Source organism: Onychostoma macrolepis, chromosome 06, assembly GCF_012432095.1.
Source record: "Onychostoma macrolepis isolate SWU-2019 chromosome 06, ASM1243209v1, whole genome shotgun sequence".
NCBI classification, from domain to species: domain Eukaryota; kingdom Metazoa; phylum Chordata; class Actinopteri; order Cypriniformes; family Cyprinidae; genus Onychostoma; species Onychostoma macrolepis.
Window position 1 is genome coordinate 23,453,360 of NC_081160.1, and position 19,371 is coordinate 23,472,730.

Genomic DNA, 19,371 nt, shown 5'->3' on the forward strand with positions numbered 1-19,371 from the left:
CAAGCGTGACAGCCATAGCATTATACTTGACTTTTCTGAAATATGGTATTTTCTTTGTTGTTAAACATAGCTAACGCAACCCAGAGGACTTGTGAAGTACTGCAGATGTTTTTACAGAAACTTGCATAACAGCTCAAACTTTACCATGTCATATGTGAAAAGAATTAAACGGAGCCATTCTTACATTCACATAAAAAGATTTTATTTCATTATCTCTATTCTTAAAGGTCCATACTCACAAATAAAACGCATCTTATTTCCCAAAAATGAGTTTTTATTGAGAATGATCAGTCTTTGCTGAATATATTTGTTCAGAACATTTCTTTTTACATAGTTCAAAAAAAAAAAAGAAAAAAAGAAAAAGAATGAAAAAACTTATTTTACATGGTTGCTCATGGCATTAAATGTCATATATACAGACACCCAATGATTCAGTAAAAAGGGCTTAATTTTGAAAGTAAACAGACTTCAGGTGTAACCGGTTGTGTCTGCCACTAAACTCACTACAGACCAAGCACTTTCAAAAACAGAAAATACTTGAAGCCTACTGTGTAAGATGTGTTCTGTACAAAAGGATTCCAGCATAAATGAGTACACACACACACAAAAAAATAAAAAATAAAAAACACGCCACTGGTGACACTCTGTGTTGCATTTCCCATGTTGTAATGTTGCCTTGTTTAGAACTGACAAGCTATTCTGCTGACAGATCTTTTGCCATAACTAACCCATCACGTTTTGTATGATTAAATACAGTACGAGGAGAGAGTGAGAATGAGCCTTACAGCTATTATTGGAAAAATAAATGTCTGTAAGCTTCACATACAAGACCGATAAGACAAACTGAGGTGTAAAAGAAACAGTTTGTGTGTGGAGTCAAACTTGGCAGTGTCGAGTAAATCAAATCAATCACTCAACATTAGCATCACTTTCTGGAAAATCCTTTTACCTGGCATAACTAGGATCAGACAAGAAATAAACATAAGGGTGAATGAAGGGATTCAGTGACACGTGGAGACGGACCGAGAAGGGAAAACTCCTGAATATTCCTAGTCAGAGCTCACAGAGTCCATCTTTACTGTCCCATCACTGAAGTTCAGCGTAATCACTGAATTTTAGAAACGTTTTGCCACTTCTGACAGATAGGAGAACATGCTCAGCCGGGACTAGCGTTCACCCAAGACAGCACTTGTGACAGACCATTTTAAATGCTTAAATCACGCCAAAATAAAAATGACAACAACAATCATAAAAATAATAAAAGTGTTTTATAAGGTGTCAGCAAGTATGTGTGTGTTTTGTGAGTGTCTTTGTTTAGAAGAGTAGCGCTCCCATGCTGCCAACTTCACTCTGTTCCTTAACAAATATTTCAAAGTACTGATAGATGATGGTAACAGCCAATAGGATTCCTGTTCCAGAGCCGATGGCGCCCAGGAAGTCAGCCATTACTGAAAGGCCTCCGATACACAGTCCACCAAATGCAGCCGCTGTAGGGATGTACCTGAATAACAAGGAGAATGTGCGAGATTAATGAAGGTCCTGACAAGCAAGTACTTAAAAAGCTAATGTGTTTGTAGCTCACCTGTTGAGTTCATGAACCATGGATGTCTCTCTGTGTCCCCTCATCACCATCTGCTGTTCTTTCAGCTGCTTGGCCACCTAAAAACACACACATACAACTTCATATCAAATATCCAAAAACAGCATTGATAAGTGAACAAGAACTAGTAACGCACATCTTTGGCAGATGATCCAGAAACTTCAATCCAGGTCTTAGAAAAGAAGGCACAGGATCCCAGCATGAATACAATGTAGATCACTGCATGGACTGGGTCGTCAAGCACCGAACCAAATGACTCCGGAGGAGACAGATAGTAACAAAGACCGCCTACAGGGTAGGCACGAGCTGGACCACCAGATGAGGTATCCTACAATAACAAAAAAATAAAAAAAACTATTAGGAAGGTTTCCTCTTCCATATCTAGTTCTATTTGGTTTCTGGTCTGCATCCCATAAAAATCTCTGGATTTGCATTTTAAACTTAGCGGAAGACATGGTACACAGCAATAAGCACTGGTGACACTTACAGACCAAGTCCCCAATAGGTTGACCAGGAAGTTTCCACTGAAGCGGGTGGAGAGCATCTGAGAAATGACGTACAGGTTAGAGACCAGAGCTGACTGCAGGATGATGGGAATGTTGGAGGTGTAGAACAGCTTGATGGGATATGTGTTGTACTGGCCACGGTAACGTGCAGACTTGATGGGCAGGTCAACTCTGAAGCCCTGTGCAAAACAAAATTCATCAATTTTTAATTTCAATTTTAAAGTACTTTAATATTAATATATGTAAGCACAATCATTCCAATAATGTTCAATACTGCCTAAGCATTATACGCAAAACAAGTAATGACATACAGCGGGTAAAATAAGTATGGAACGTCACAATTTTTCTCAGTAAATATATTTCTAAAGGTGCAGTTGACTTGAAATTTTCACCAGATGTCGGTAACAACCCAAGTAATTCATACATACAAATAAGTTCAGAAATTAAGTTGTGTAGTAAAATGGAACGACACAGGGAAAAAGTATTGAACTACAGAAATTTATTTAATACTTTGTACAAAAGCCTTTGTTGGTAATGACAGCTTCAAGATGCCTCCTGAATGGAGAAACTAGTCGCGTGCATTGCTCAGGTGTGATTTTGGCCCATTCTTCCACAGAGCCTTCAAATCGTGAAGGTTCTGTGGGCCTCTTCTATGAACTCTGATCTTTAGTTCTTATTTTCTATTGGATTCAAGTCAGGTGATTGGCTGGGCCATTCTAGCAGCTTTATTTTCTTTAGAGAGTTTCCTTGGCCGTGTTTGAGATCATTGTCTTGCTGAAATGTCCACCCTTGTTTCATCTTCATCATCCTGGTACTGTAGGTGTTGGGACTGAACAAGCTAATAACAAGCTAAATAATTTCCACTGACTAGGGACAGGATTGCTTTCTGATTACTGATAGATTTCAGCTGGTGTCTTGGCTTTCCATGCCTGTTTGCTCCTCCTTTTCTTCATGTGTTCAATACTTCCCCGTGTCATTCCATTTTATTACACACAACAATTTCTGAACTTATTTGTTTTGTTTTCTTTGTATGTATGGATTACTTGGGTTGTTACCGACATCTGGTGAAAATTTCAAGTCAACAGCACCTTTAGAAATATATTTACTGAGGACAATGGTGACGTGTTCAATACTTATTTTACCCGCTATAGAATATTAAAATAAATAACAAAAATATGCCAAAATCTATCAAAACCTATCTATCATTATACATATTTTTCAAAACACTATGAAAAAATAGAGAGAGAAAGAGAGAGACTTCTGCTGCAATTAAATCTTAAATTCAGCTTAGTTTATTATTCTCATTACTTTCCAACAAAAAAAAAAACTGACCTGGAAGTATATGACCACAGCAAAGACGAAGACTGTAGCGATGAGGTTCATGAGGTTGGGCAGGTTTTGTCTGTAGAAGGCCTCTCTCAGTGCTCGCACTTTATCAGTACGAGTGGCCAACAGGTGGAACAGAGCAATAATGGCTCCTTCAAACTCAGTACCTGTACGTACACAAACAACATTCAGTCAACATCACTTAAGTTCAAAATATGGTTCAAACGGAGATGCTGTGTCCTGAACACAAACCTCTGCCTGTGTTGACTGTGGTTGGGCTGAACGCCTTCCATACGATTGTCTCACAGATGTTGGTAGCGATGAAGAGAGAGATACCAGAGCCCAAACCGTAACCTTTCTGCAGCAACTCATCCAGCAGCAACACAATCAGACCGGCCACAAACAACTACAGGAAAAGCGCACAAACGTAATTACATCTCTTAGCACAAAATACACATGGATCACTCACCCAAAAACCTCCTGTGTTGTGTGTGTGCATTTTTTTTTCTTACCTGAATGATGATTAGCAGACAGATGCCAGCACCCATCTCTGAAGGGTCTCCATACATTCCAGTCATCACGTACACGATAGCCTGGCCAATGGTGATGATCATACCAAACACTGGGGGGGAAAAAATAAAAATTCCATCAACAAAATTAATCATCATAACTAATCTATAACTATTTAATATTATTTGATTACATGTACATGCAATACAATCAAAACAAAAACATACATTTCTGGGCTCCATTGAAAAGTGCTCTGTCTTTAGGTGTGTCTCCAACCTCAATTATTTTAGCTCCAGCCAGCAGCTGCATGATCAGACCAGAGGTCACAATGGGAGAGATACCCAACTCCATCAGAGTACCTGAAAAACATGGTCATTAGTAAACTTTACAACCCACAAAATGTTTTGCTCAAATGTATTAGTCTCACTGACCCCAAGGTTTTGAACGACAGTATACATTACATGCTCGAATAAACTAGGTATGAAAATAATTAAGATTAGCGTCTTAATCTTCCACATACAGAAACAGACTTACCTCTGTTGGATGCCAAGATGACTCTCATCCAGTAGAATGGATCTGCGGAGTCTGAAGACATGATCCCAAACAGTGGGATCTGAGAGCGGGAGAGACACATTGCATGAGCTCTTAACCTCATTTTTAAACATTGAGCATAACTGAAGCAGAGGCAAGTGCTGCTTACATACATTAAGAAATCAAACTTACTTGACAGCAAACAAGAAAGATGAACAATGTGATGGCAGTCCATAGCACTTTTTCTCTGAACTGGATCTGAAAGACAAATGTAAGTATGGGTTCAAAATGTAGGTTTATGTCTAAACTAGTTAAACACACACAATATATGTAGTGTACAATGTTATACCTTTCTTTCCGGTTTCTGGATTTCTGGCAAAACCGCACAAAACGGTTTTATAACCTCCAAGAACTTAACTGGAAATAAAAAAAAGCTGAAATGTTAAGGAGAAATGCAACCTTTGGTGCCACGAATTAAACTACATACCTGCATTTTATTTTAGCACCTCAATATGAGGAGAAAATTGCTGATATGTTTAGAAACCGTAATAGCAGCAACTCAAAACTAAGACTGATGAAAACAACTGATGAAAAGTCCCTTTCTTCCCAAATCCCGTGTTGAGCTACTTAGGACAACAGTAGACAACCTAAAGCGTCGTCATCATTAAACCGTTAGGCTAAAACTCATATTTCCGACCTTTTATATAACGTAATACTCTGTTACAGGAGATCAGACCTAATAACACAGCAATTTTTTTTCTGTTTGTGTATCATGGGTATTCATGAACTGCCAAGCAATTATCAAGTTAAACACAGAATTAGATTCAGTTAACCAGTGTGCCGGTTTGCTAGCCTTTGTACTAGTATTTGATAACTTCCCTCTGGTCTGGGAATCCAACAATATACTAAAAAGTTTATCTCCCAGTTTTAGCTTTTAAATGTCTTACGATAAATATCTGAAGTAGTCGTTTAAAATTTTGTAGTAAAACAAGGCATGCAGGCGTGTTAAGAAAGTAACGTTAGCTAACAGGCTAACGCTAGCTGTCTGCAGCATTCAATCATTAGCCACCAGAAAAGCAATGCAAATGTTAATTCAGTTACAAAAAACAACCGATGAATCGAACAAAGAAACTAACGAGGAACTGAAAAGCATTTCACTTGCAGTAAAGTACAGATCTAAATAAATATAAGTCAAGTAAATAAACTTTACACCAGTCTCTCAGGTTTCAATTAAAGAAAGCTGCCGGGCTAGTATGCTAATGATGCTAAGAGAACCCTACAGTGATATAAGAGCAGAATCGCATTGATTATCGTTTCAAAACACTTCACTCACTCCCCATGGTGACGGTCTCCTGAAATCACGGTCACTATCTGAAGTCCCAGTGAGCTGTAAACGGATAGTCCAGCGCTGCCGGTGCGCTCCGCCGCCCGGTGAAAGAGAAAGGGAGAAGCGAGAGAGCTGAAGGGAGGAGAGCGCTTTAGAGACACGTCAACACTACACCAACTCTGCTACACGTCAGACGAACAGCGAGCCGCGCGGTTGATCTTCTGTTTCACGTTATTTAATCTCATCAAGTGGCCAATGTTTTATTTTTATGTTAATTTCCCACAAATGTTTCCACTTCAATTTTATTGTTATGTACAAAGTAAAGAAAAATACAATCGTTACTATACTATACTATACTATACTATACTATACAATACATAAAATACAAAAGTTAACTTAGCTTACCGTTAAAGTGGTTAAAATAGTATTTATGATATATGAGTATTTATTTTTATGTAAGGTTTGTTAAGTTTTCATTAGAGTATTAAAATCACTAGACGCTCATTTGTAAATATACATGGTTATAACTGAAAAGGGCTCTACTTTTAATGAAGAAAAATGAAAGAGGGAACTAAAAACAATAAAACAAAGACAATATACTTCCGGGTAAACTAGGCTTACGCTTTGATCTATCCAGATCAAATGGAAATGGTTTGGGCCACTTGTGACGTTTGAATAATTAGTATTATGGTCTGTGATAAATGATTGTCCACTTCAGTTATTGTAAAGTCAAATTCTGCTCTAGTACAGTTGATTATAGTGAAGCGGAGAGGACATATTCTTTAATTTATCGACTGTCATCAGGTCTTGTTTTCAGCTGCTATCCTGTTTTGTTTACATTTGTGATATAGTGGAGGCTTCATTTACTCATTATCATTAGGCTTACCTAAAATACAAAAATAAATTTAAATAAACAAAAAACTTTCAGTTAATCTTAGGTATTGCCTTCCTTAATTTCATAGGCCAAATTATAGTATTTTTAACGATATAACATGAAATTTATTAAAATCCAATTATATTAAACGAGAAACTTTCTTTGGCCAGTGGGGGTCATAGAACCATTACTTAAAAGTTAAAATAAATTCATGTTTCTCTGTTCCACGGTTTATTTCTGTAACCAACAGAGGGCTCCAGGTACTTAGAAAATGAATGTCTAGTATTTTCTGTCATTACACAAGGGTGGATATTCACTCACTGAGCATCACATTGCAAGAGTTGGTTGTTTTATTAAGAGTATTTGCCCTTAGAATTGATTTCAGAGGCATTTTACCCGTATTATGCATTTTTAGGCTTAGGGTAGGCATGTATGTTCATAATCAATAAACATAATTTTTCTAATAATTAAATCAAATAAAGTAGCTGTGACTATACAGCTACTGACTAAACACATTCTAAACCTATAGTCTGATTGGCCTAAAACTGAATATTAACTACACACACATCTCATATATATCACATGACATATAAACAGGAATTAAATATGGTGCATTTTGTGCCAACATAATTTCAAATTATCTGCTGTTTTTTACCCCACGTGGCCAGTTATGTTTAATTTCTGAACCTGGTTATTATAAAAACAGGGCTTGTTGTAAATATTATTTGCTTTTACTGATTAATAGACTGCATGCCTGCGTCCCAATGTGCATACTATCCATCCTAAATTCTATGATATTAGATATTATTAGATATTAGATATTATTAGATATTGTGATATTAGTCATTTTCAATACTATTTAGGGAAAATAGGGTGGATAGTATGCACATTGGGACGCAGGGTGTGTGACTGGTGATGATGCTTCGATGTGGAATTGATCCTAGATATACATGCTACATAGTATTTTAGCGAGGAAAATTTGCTCTCTCTCACACAGATGCACAGGGTTTTGTCTATTTTTGGAAACAGCCATGAGGAATTCATCCACTGCAATTCTGCACACTGCTTTCTGGCTGCATTTTCCAAATAATGCAGAGTCTCTGCTGTCAGTACACACACACATATACAGAAAGTGACTGCTGAACTGTGGACAGTTTTGTCCATTGTGGTTATGTAACCTAATTTGCCTTTAGAGGACAACATGCCAATGTATCTGTCATTTCTGCATCCCTTTCCCCTCTATCTTGTCTCTCTTTCACACAATCAGACTCAAACTTTATCACATTTAATTAACCTGCCAGACAATGTCGGACGTTATTTGGTCAGTCCTACTATCTTAAAATGTCAAAGGTGTTTTTATCAGTATTGTTTCAGCCTAAACTTGCATTGTGCATACCATTTTTTTTATATATACCTGCTTATGTGTTACATACATTTGCATTTTCCGAAATGGAGAGCCCACAGAGTATCAAAATGTTAAATCTGAGAGATTTATTGGGAATACTGAGACTCACTCAGTTTATGTGACAATGATGAGAACAGTGTCAATAAAAATACTTAAGATAAACGGTTATCTCTAAGCCGGATGGTAACTGACTCTCTTATCCATAGCACATTATAATGAAAGCATGGCTTGTGTGAGACACAATAAACTATCAACACTTATGTAAATCATTGATTTGAACCCAGACAGGAAATTAGTTAGTTATTCTCATCCCAACACTTTATTCAACATGTCAATTTTGATATTAGATATTTTAATGTAAATCAGTTATCCCTTTCACTTCAATGGAACAGTTTTCTATAAATTATTTACATACAGTACAATTATGTACAATTTACACAAATTTTCTTAAGTCAGTCTCACTATCTCCCTAAGGAAAGTGTTGTGTGTGTTGGTCACACCCTTTTCTTTTCCATGGTGTATGTGTGTTCTACAGAGAAGGAAAGGGTGTGACCACCAAATGCCACATGCCAACACAACCGTATTATTCTCATAAGGAAAATGCCCAGTTTGATTTCATCACACTCATACTGTCCTCAGATAAGGGGTAAGGTTCTGATGTCATATAATTAGCACCGGTGATGACATTAGTGTCATGTGAGAAGCAGTTCTATAATTAGATAATAGGATCCTGTAAACACCTACTCACCTATACATAAATGAATGTATACACACACACAAACAAAGCAGGTTCTGGAAAACAAAGTATTCAATGTACTCAATATCACGTGTGAGTTATTACCTACAGTTATTATCTACAATTCTGTTCTGGAGTGAAAAATGTCAGATAACAAATAAGAAGTAATATGCAGACCACAATTGTCTTTTGCCACCAGTTCTACTTGGAACATTGCTCTGAGTAAACATTTGGATTATGGCAGATTATTCCAGTTCATAGGAGAATCTTACATGACACACAGCAGTCCCTGTGGGACTTGTGGTGTGTGACAGTTCATTAGGGGAAAGCTTGAACGTCAAGTTGAGATTGTGAATTGTGTTAGTCATCAATCACAACTGTAAGTCACAGTTTACTTTAAATAGTGTTGAACTTTATAATATAAAGATAGAGAATTAGTTATACACATTACTAAGATATACCAGGCCTAAACAAGCTCAATCTCAAACATATTATTTAGGGTAAAGTAAAGTAAAATAAAGTCAACATCACACCATAGCAAAATATACTACTGGTAAAGTAATATGCCTATGTGCGTTCTTTGCCCTGTTGGCAATGTATACTTTGCCCATAACATTTGTCAGCAGTTCAGTGAACTTTGACCAGTAGAACTGAATGTTCATCAGCACTGCCAGGTTAAACAACTCTCTCTCTTGCTCTATTCTGCCTTACTTCTCACCGCCAACCATTTATCACTTTGTCTCCCTCCTACTTTATTCATCACTCTCATGTTATCTTTCCATCTTTATGCCTTTGTATTCTCATTTTACTGTAGTGGAATGGATGGAGGCAATGAACACCTTTTCTGTGTTCGGTTTAATCATTACCTCAGAGTGTCCAGCTAAACGTACTGTCACTCTGAATAAAGTGCGTACATACTTTCTTTAAAAACATAGTTAAAAAGTTATAAATAACCTTATCTGGGACACAGAAAATTAGACTGGATGGAAGTGTAGCTAAATTAAATATGATTCAATATTTCTGTGGCCTTGTTTATAAGGATGGACAAGCTAATTAATTAGATAATCAGATGATGAACATGTTGTGTAAGCTTAGAGACAGCACATAACAAGGTCCCAAAAGAACGGCTGTGAGAGGAAACAGCTGCATGTCTGACTCCACGTAGCTACAGCTCATATTTCAGCCTAATGAGGTTTCATGATGTTAATTAAAGGAATAGTACACTCAAATAATCTGTCATTATTTACTTATTCCATCAATATTATTTTTTTATACATCATACAGACTTTTTTGGTGTCCTTTGATAGCCCTTGGTCACTCTTACCTGCCTTTGGGGTAAAAGCTGTGTAATCTTTATTTTTATTTCTATATACGTATATGTATTTTAAAATCATATTATAATAATTTCTAAAGAATCACGTAACACTGAAAATTGGAGTAATGGCTGCTGAAAGTCAGCACTGCCATCACAGGAACAAATTACATTTTAAAAATACATTACAATAGAACAAAGCTATTTTAAAATTACAGTAATAATAACCTAATGATATTTCACAGTATTACTGATTTTTTTTTTTTTTTTTTATCAAATAAATCCAGCCTTGGTGAGCATGAGAGACTTCTTTCAAAAACAAAACATGTTGTTAAATCAAAATAAAGACCTTGTATACATCAGTGCTACATATATAAGTGCTATGCATATCAGCATTACATAACAGCGAAGATATGGCCTCTATCTTCTAGTGTACTTGTGCATTTTTCAGCTTATGCCCCCAAAAAGATTTCTGGGTTTTTGGGACAACTACCTTTTCTCCAATCACATTATGCATCTAGCTAAAAATACAGAGATGGTTGCCATAGTAATCCATCATTATTACAAAACCCATGCTCACTCACAGCAACAGATGTTATGGGAGCTGTAAAAAGATGATTTTCATGCAGACAGCACACAAATGTTCAAAGAAAACTATGAATCCAACCACTTTAGTCAAGGACAACATGAAATTACACCCTAATGCCAGCAATTATAACATTACTAAATTATGCTGAAAGTGAATAAATCAAGACTGTAAAGAAGTCTAGGTTTCAATCACCACATTTCTGTGGAGAAAAATGTATATATATGAATGAGAACTATGCTATTTAAGGCATTCTAAGTAATCTGAGTAATCAGACGTTTCCTGTCTCGAGGGTAAATGTAGCAATCACATGACAACTTTTTGGCGTCTTCCATCCGCTCTCTGTTTGGATGACTCTTGTACAGCATTCCATGTATATTTTCCATTTAGTGTTTGTTACCAGGTAACATTTTTAAATTTCAAACCAGTTGCTCTCTTACAGAAAGCATTCACATGCCGACTTGATTCAGAATGTGCCAATGGTATTTCCCATTTACGAGTAGTTTTCCGGGATTTGGAATGTAATCCAGAGCTTTACTTGGGAATGTGAGCGCTAGAACAGCTGAGGCAGTCACAGACTGCGCCAAGGACACGAGAGGGCAAACACATATGGTGAATGACCCGTAGAAAATATCTATTAACACATTATTCCACATCCATAAACCAGATCCTTACTCAAGAGGGGTCGCATGAGGAAACGCAGACAAGCCACTACAGTCTGCATGTACGCAGTTCTAACATACAATGCAGCCCAAATCCCTTGCACTCCTGCACAAATACACCCACAAATAACAGGCTTAGAGAGTGCTTGCGGAAAGCTTTTAGCGAAAGGTTTAGAAAATCCGTAATATGCCTGCTGGGGCTCGGCCAAAGCAGCGGTGAGCTGTACATCTGGTGTCCGAATACAGGGCCCTCTGACAAATGAAAGCGATGTTGCTTATTTATAGTTTAGAAAGGCTTTTGCTGCATTGTATATTTTATCAAAAGCATACAGAACCATACATTTGAACCATGTACACTGACCAGAGTCTGAACCTTCTGTAGAAGTACACTGCTGTTTACACATTAGTAGCCATAGACTTCGACCGTATTTAATCTGCCTTTGGAGGCTTCGCTGCATGACTATTTGTTTCAAGTAGACAAACATATGTGCTAACCAGAGTGTAGTTGTCAAAGTATTAAATGTAAAAGAGGACATGTTGTACTTATGCTATAATCTCAAAACACACAGAGAAATAACATGTACCACAACAAAACATATTTCTTTTTATTTTCTTTCATATTGTCAAAAACAGAGAAAACCATGACATAAAAAAATCATTTCTCTACCTATATCACTTACATCATACGGTAGAACTAGGGATGGAATGTCACATTTCCATTCACATTTGATAGAAATATTCTTATAAATAAATAGGGTTCTCTTTAAAGTCTCTGGAGTGAGGATGCTAATCTTCAACAAGTGGCTATGGAATGAAGAGGATCCAAGTCGAAGAAATATATGAAAATGTCCAAGAGAAAAAGTCTTTAATGATCAGGAATGTGAAAAGGATTTTGTAAATTCCCTTTTCCACACACTCATCATTCCCTACAAGAGCAAAGTCTCTTCCCTTGAGTCCTGCTTAGTGTTTCTAAAGCACCTTTCTTGTATGTTGCTTAGTTTCTTGTCATATCAATTTATGATTGTGCTACCGTTGCTACAAACCCACCTCTTTTTAAAAGGTGTGCAGAACATCATATTTTGCAAATGTCTTTTTATAAACGTCTCTTTTAATGCAAGCATCAGCTTATTTCCCTTATCTGTCATAGATGAAGAGAACGAATAGAGATACACGAACAGATGAGATGTCACAGAAACTCATCTACTGCCGCCCATCTACGATTCAGGGTGAGCAGAAACAACAGGCATGGAGAAGGACCACACTTCTTCACCTCAGTGAGAAATTACAAAAGAGTTCAGGCCCTTCAGCTCCGGAGGGTTTCTGGGAATTCAGGATTTTCCTTTGACCCTCGCCTACGTAACCGCTCTCTGCTAGGGCTATGAAAGAGCATAGCAGGGTGAGCTAAGCGTGAACTTTGAACCCTGATGGCATGGTCAGGATGCCCACGGTAAGCCTTGGCATAGCAAATGCCCAGTAAGATGTCGCACGAGTGTTTAGTCGTTGCTGTGCTCTTCAAGCTGTGACAGAATGCTGATGAGATTCTGCAGGCCGAAGATGTAGCCGCTGTCTCCGCCTTCGTGAACGATGCCGTCCTCTCCATAATCACGACACGTTGTGTGGGCGAAATCGATCATTCGGACATCCACCATCGGTGAAGTGCTGCTGGAGTGATCGCGACGCCCTCCGTAGGCTCCCTCCTCATCATCATCGTCCTCATCTTCATCATCGTCCTCCTCATCTTCCTCCTCTCCTCCACGAGAAGGCCGGGATCTAGATGGGGCAGGGGGTGGAGCCCCGTCGTAGATGATGAGAAGAGAGGAGGAGAAGAAACGATAGCTTTCGCAAGCCTCCAGCACCGCTCTCATCTCTCTCAGTCTTTGCAGCACTGGGGTCAGAAGTTCTCTGCGCAGAACTCGGCCGTCACTGAAGAACTGGCACAGAGCCTCTTTGAACCCGGCCAGACTCAGCTTACGCCCGTGATACTTGTTCATGAATATCAGCTGCCCTGTAGCGCTGTGATACATCTATTAGGACAAATACAGATCAGAATTAGACTTAGGGTTGTACCAATTAAAACAAAGACATATCCGATGTAAAACTTTCTGGCACATGCTTGTATGTAGACTATTTAGAAGAGGTGTCGTTACCTGCATGCCACAGAGGCGTACTCCAATAGAAGAGGAAGTGCTTTGTTGGCATTTGCGAATCTGATTTGCTTTCTTCTCCTCAGAGGCATCGTCCCCATGCTGACGTGTTCCCATTTTCAGATCGAGAACGCATGGAACCCGGTACCGCCATGTTAGATTCTCCAGCAGAATAAATTCTACGAGGGGTCATGGGTCAAGGAGGAAAAACTACAAAGTTGCATATCTAATTGTATAAATGAGCTTACATTTCTTACAAATCATTATAAAGTTTTAACTTGTGTGTCCACGCGTTAGAAAGGATACTGTGCTGGTTTCTGTGTTTGGAGTTCTCCTTCATCCTCTGTAGGTGTTGCTGGTGACACTGCAGACTCCAAGGGTTGTGTTTGATCTGAGGAACCACATTTCCTTTCTCCAGACTGTAGTACAAAACCTCTGCCTTATCATCCCGATTACTTCAAAGATCAAAAGGAGAAAGTGTTAACAAATGACTATCATTATGTGCAAGTGAGTGTGCCGACTATTGAATTGTATGATAAGGATGTAAACATCACTGTTCAAAAGTCTGGGGTCTGTAAAATTTTGTAATGCTTAAAAAAAAAGAAAAAAAGAAAGTATTTTATGCTCACTAACTTGGCTGAATCTTTTTGATCAAATATTACAATAAAAAACGCAATACTGTGAAATATTACTACAATTTAAAATAACTGCTTTCCATTTCAATATATTTAAAACATTTTCAGCATCATTACTCCAATCTTCAGTGTCTCATGACCTTGATCATGATCAGAAATCATTCTAATAAGCAGATTTGCTGCTCAAAAAACATTTCTTATTATCAATCTTGAAAACATTTGTGCTGCCTAATATTTTGTGGAAACTGGTACATAAAAAAAAAAAAAAAGTACTCAAAATATATATATTTGTTTTGTAACAACGTAAAGGTCTTTACTGTTTTTAAAAAAAAAATCAATTTAATGCATAATTGCTAAATTATAAGTATTAATTTCTTTAAAAAAAATCTTATTGACCCCATACTTTATGAACAGTAGTTTATTAGCCATGTGTCCTCCTTTACCTTTTGCCCTTCTCCTCTTTGCGGCTCTGTCTGGCTCTCTCATTTTCTGGTAGTAGGCCTGATGGTTTCTTTTTCCCCCACTTAACAAGCTTATTCTTGGGTTCGCCATCAGCAGAGGGCTCTTTGTTTTCTAAATCAGCTGGATCGCTGTGGAGCGGGTATGCTATCAAACACAGATTCCCCTCCTCGTCTTCCTCAAAACTCACCGACACCACACCTGGAGAGAACACGAGGGAAAGAAAGAGAAAGAGAGACAATGAGTACACTGGACGTTGTATTGACACAAACAACATATGATTCAGATATGATGAATCATATGATGATTATAAAATGTAGCTCTTACCCACTCCGGCTTAAACTGTACTTTAACACATAAAACATAAAGAGAAGCAGGGGGTTGAGAAGGGAATAAATGTGTGTAGATAGGGAATATTCAACACTGTCATGTAAATGTGAGAATGTCGGAGAGTGTTTTGCATGCCTTCTAGTGCTAAGCAGAAAAAGACACACAAAAAACACAGGAGGCAAGAAGGTACAATTCAATGAGCTCTTTTATTACCACTCATTGGGCAAACCATCTGCAAGATTCCCACATCAGATATCAAATACAAGAAAGCATTTGACAACTTCACAGTCTGAGCTTTACAGAAACTGTATGACTGAAATTTACAGACAGCAACCATTTGGAAAACTACTTTGGTACATTCAGAATACAGATCAATACATAACATTCAAAGCAAAAATATACATATACACAAGTAGCCTAAGACATGATTCATGGTGGTATCTCATGATAACCATAGATGGAACTAAGCATCACAAGGGGATTATGGGTAGTTGAGTGGGGTAGGGGGTAAAGACAGAGAAAGAAAGAGTACAGCAAAACCTTTTCAACATTGAATGGCATAATCAGCATTAAAACAAACAATTCTTATCTCAAAACACAAGCTTTAACCTGTCTGTAAGTATGTATGTATGTGTGAGTCTCGGGCACTAGGACCCCGCAGCCACTCAACCTCTGCAGTCACGATGACATCAACAGCAGTGATGTCACGTCTCTGCACCAACGCTCATACACACTTTGGCTTATACTTGCTGAGTCAGAGAACATGTGTGGTTAGTCTCTTTCAGTGTGTGTCAGGCTTTATGGTAAGAAAAACACAAATGAGTCTTATGTGTGTGTAAGAGACGAGCATGTAAGAATGTAAGTATTGAAAGTATGCACAAGCATGTGAGAGTGCGTCTGCATTCCTTCCTATATGTCATATTCTCTCCCTGCCTGACAGCTTTTTTTAGTCCTACACCCTTGCCCAGTCAAAGACACCGCCAAATACACTGCGACAGATGCCAGTGTGTCTGTGTGCGTGAGTGAGTTTAAATATATCAGACTAAAAGAACTGAACATGATATTCCACCTCATGCCATGAACATAAATCTTTCAAAAGTGTTATGAGTGTAAGTGTGCATGTCTTATAACTATGTATATATACAGTATCCATCTTTTTCTTTCTTTCTATCCATCTATCTATCTATCTATCGTAATTTAAAATGTCATTCAAAAAGGGTCATCCAATCAGTTACCGCATATGAAAGTGTGTGTGGCCTTGTTATAGGAGTCACGCTGCACTGTAGGAAACAAGTCAGTGTAACTTATTCATATAAATTCTTCAAGACAATGATTTAAAGCACTCGTTACTCAATTTTATGAACAGACAAAGTAAAAAGAAAGCAAGAGAGAGAGAGGAAGACTATCACACACAATAGCACACAAACAAATAAGTGGCTGATTGTTTGTAATGGTCATGTTCTGTTAAGTGTCCACTTACCTTTGTACTGTGGCGTGAATTTGCGGATCTCGGGTGGCAGGCTCTTGTAAAACTGGTGTTCTCTGGGTATTAGTGGTTTACAGATGGTCTGTTCCCCAAACCGCAGTACACAAGAGTGGCCACCGACTTGATGGACAAATGGCTCCAACATCACTCCTCCCTTCATTTCTCCTTTCCCTGGGTATCTACACCCCTCCATCAGCGCTTCTAAAGCCGGACTCATCTTCCGTACACATCCGTCTCTCTCAGGCTGATCTATAGCTTTCTATTTGTCTGTGTCTTCTCCTCCTCTGTTGTTCCTGTTTCCTTGGTGGCAGTTCAGGCACAAAAGACTGAGAAAACCAAAGAAAAAGAAAATATTCCTGTATCTTCCTGTTAAAGGAATATGGAAACGGTAATCCAAAAGGCGTTATGTTATAATGTTTTTTTTTTCTTCTAAGTGTAGCAGGGTTATTTAACACTGTGGACAGACTGTGAGACTGTCTCTGTCTCTGCTGTAACTGAGAGATCTGTTCTAAGCAGGCAGGAAAAATATCACAACAGGTCACATGGTTCCACCCCCCTCCTGAAACTCAGCCAATCAGAGCACAGCAGCTGTTGTCGGGTGGGAAGTGAGAAAGGGGAAACTGAACAAACAAAGGGACAGTAAAGAGAGAGAGTGTGTGAGAGAGAGATATAAAAAGTGGGGGGTTGTTGGAGTTAAAGACCAAAACAAAGAGATATGAGGAATGAGGAAAGGAAAGAGAAAGTACTCTCTCTCAGCAATTTTCTCCTGCTTGACTAGGAAACCGAGACTGTTGAAGGACGGAAAATGGAAAATATAACCAGAAATTCCAAGTCTGTATTCACAACGGACATTGAAGGGGATGTGTTCCACTAGTCTTCAGGATTTCTCAAATTTTACCTTTAGTCCCCTTAATCTAAATATTAAATATTTTAGTTACATCCTTGGAACACACCATGTTTTAAAGCTTAAAGCTCCAAATATACTTTGGGATTTTTGTGTGTACACTAGGGTGTGCCTACAGTGTTTGTGACGGAAATACTGTCATCAGACTAGTACGTGCGCAGCATAATTTTTCTGTGCGAGTGCAAGCAATCTTTAAAATAATATACATGGAAAAATAATACATTTTGTTCATATATTTATACTACCGACATTGTAACAATACAAAGTTGGTTGAAAATCAGTAAATATTCCCTTGAAGTGTGCAAAAAATGACTTCTTCAAAAGTTTCCTGAACATTGCTTCCACTGGATTCAGACGAACAGATAGTCTTGCTCCAAATTTACATTACTGGTTCATTTAATTAAAATTGCACTATGCTGGTCAGGTCTTCACTTTGTGCAGGTATACATGACTATGTATACGATATGATACGATATGAATACGATATGAATGCGAAATCGAAATTTTATAGATTAAATACAGATTGTGCATGACCTTTCTCTCTCAGGTCAAGCACTCAAAGCTGAGGCCAACTGTGGTGCGATTAGATGCTGGACAAAGCTGCTCTATTATTTTGCTATCTAAATCTGTTAGTCTGACTTCACAAAAATCGTATGGTACTGGCATGACTTCAGCAAGTCATTTAAAAAAAAACAAATTACTGTTTTAATCTGACAAACTGAATTTTCAAAGTGCATGTAAACACAATATTGCTGTTAAGAATAATGTTTTGACAGCACCAAAATGTTTACATCTAGTTGACTCGTTTTATATTAAACTGAGAAAGTATTTTAACTGCTGGGTACACACACACTTAATACAATTTTCGATAAAATCACTCAATAATAAATCAAAGCTCAGTAACGAGCAGTACTGTAATTTAGTTTAAGAATGAGGCAGCAGGCAAGGATGACGCTCATGGTTACATAAAACACACGCACATACAAACACATTAAATCATCCCTGAGGCCCTGGGACAACAATGGGACAACCGGACAATGAGACAACCATGCCTTTGCACACAAAACTCTGTATACACACACACACACACACAAAATAATCTACTCCGTGCTACTTCCCTAGACTGGGATTAGTGTGTGTGATCAATGAGCACTGGGTGAAGACTCAATCCTAATCCAGAGCCATACACACAGATTATAATTTGTTCATCTAGAGGCAATCTTTCAGTAAATACACAATCTTTTAAAATCCCATAATTCAGTTTAAAGTTTTATAAACCCTGTCTTAATCTACCCTCACATAATCTGTGGCATACATTAAACAGTGACTATCTATTATTATTTTTCTATATATAGGGTAAACGTACCTATTAAACTCACCAAAATCTACACTGAGACATTTTTAGTGCACAAGATATTGGTTTCAGTACAAAAAGCTATGTTAAAATAAAATAATCTCTCACACAAAAATATTTAATTTTATTTTAAATGACAAAAGCATTTCAATTAAGATATACATCGTTAAATTAAAAAAAGTCTGGCCGTGCTTAATGGGTACATTTTTGAACCCTTTAAGCACACCCCTGTTCCCATTAAGCTCACATCATGTTTTATTAAAAATTCTTGTTTATTTTAAGGAAATTTTTTAAAGAATTGTAAAAAAAATTTTTTTTTTGGAGGTTCAAAGTAAAATCACAAAAAACCCCAGAACACTAAAATCAAGCAACAAGGCATTCAAGTCGATCGGTTATATATTCATAGTGAAGTGTCATTTAAGCACATTGTAACATCTAGACTAGTCCACGTTCAGCTAAGTAACACATTCAAAAATCAAATAAAACAAGCCAATAAAACATTTAATTCATGGGGATGAACACAGAAACTAGCCTCATTATGAAACCTCTTTTTAAATGGATGTCGGCTTATCTATAGTCTCTTAAGGCTGGGATACATTTTTGCCCCAATTTTCCACCGATTTACAGTCTGGAGAAGTTGATGCTAGTTGCCAAAGATCAGAGTCAGTCTGCAGATTTGACTTG

General features: G+C 37.6%; 2 protein-coding genes across 3 annotated transcripts in view; both read right to left on the minus strand.

The window, feature by feature from the left end:
• Positions 1-253: 253 nt before the first annotated feature.
• sec61a1a (SEC61 translocon subunit alpha 1a) lies at positions 254-6,013 on the minus strand. The gene is made up of 12 exons (XM_058779990.1): positions 5,807-6,013; positions 4,823-4,890; positions 4,666-4,731; positions 4,477-4,555; positions 4,170-4,301; positions 3,945-4,054; positions 3,685-3,838; positions 3,439-3,599; positions 2,088-2,285; positions 1,737-1,928; positions 1,583-1,659; positions 254-1,501 (listed from the first exon to the last, which is right to left on the minus strand). The coding sequence occupies exons 1-12, from the start codon at positions 5,811-5,813 to the stop codon at positions 1,315-1,317; spliced, it is 1,431 nt and encodes a 476-aa protein (XP_058635973.1). The 5' UTR covers positions 5,814-6,013; the 3' UTR covers positions 254-1,314.
• A 5,943-nt stretch (positions 6,014-11,956) lies between these two features.
• Positions 11,957-19,371, minus strand: part of ip6k2b (inositol hexakisphosphate kinase 2b) — a 47,389-nt gene continuing 39,974 nt past the window's right edge. The window contains exons 4-8 of one of the 2 annotated variants that reach the window (XM_058779474.1): positions 16,424-16,755; positions 14,598-14,814; positions 13,826-13,974; positions 13,523-13,698; positions 11,957-13,399 (exon numbers count right to left, since the gene is read on the minus strand). In XM_058779474.1, coding sequence (XP_058635457.1) covers positions 12,869-13,399; positions 13,523-13,698; positions 13,826-13,974; positions 14,598-14,814; positions 16,424-16,646 — 1,296 coding nt within the window. In that variant the 5' untranslated portion in view covers positions 16,647-16,755 and the 3' untranslated portion in view covers positions 11,957-12,868. Of the gene's footprint in view, positions 13,400-13,522; positions 13,699-13,825; positions 13,975-14,597; positions 16,224-16,423; positions 16,756-19,371 lie in introns of those variants that run through there. The other variant, XM_058779475.1, reaches the window with a different exon arrangement.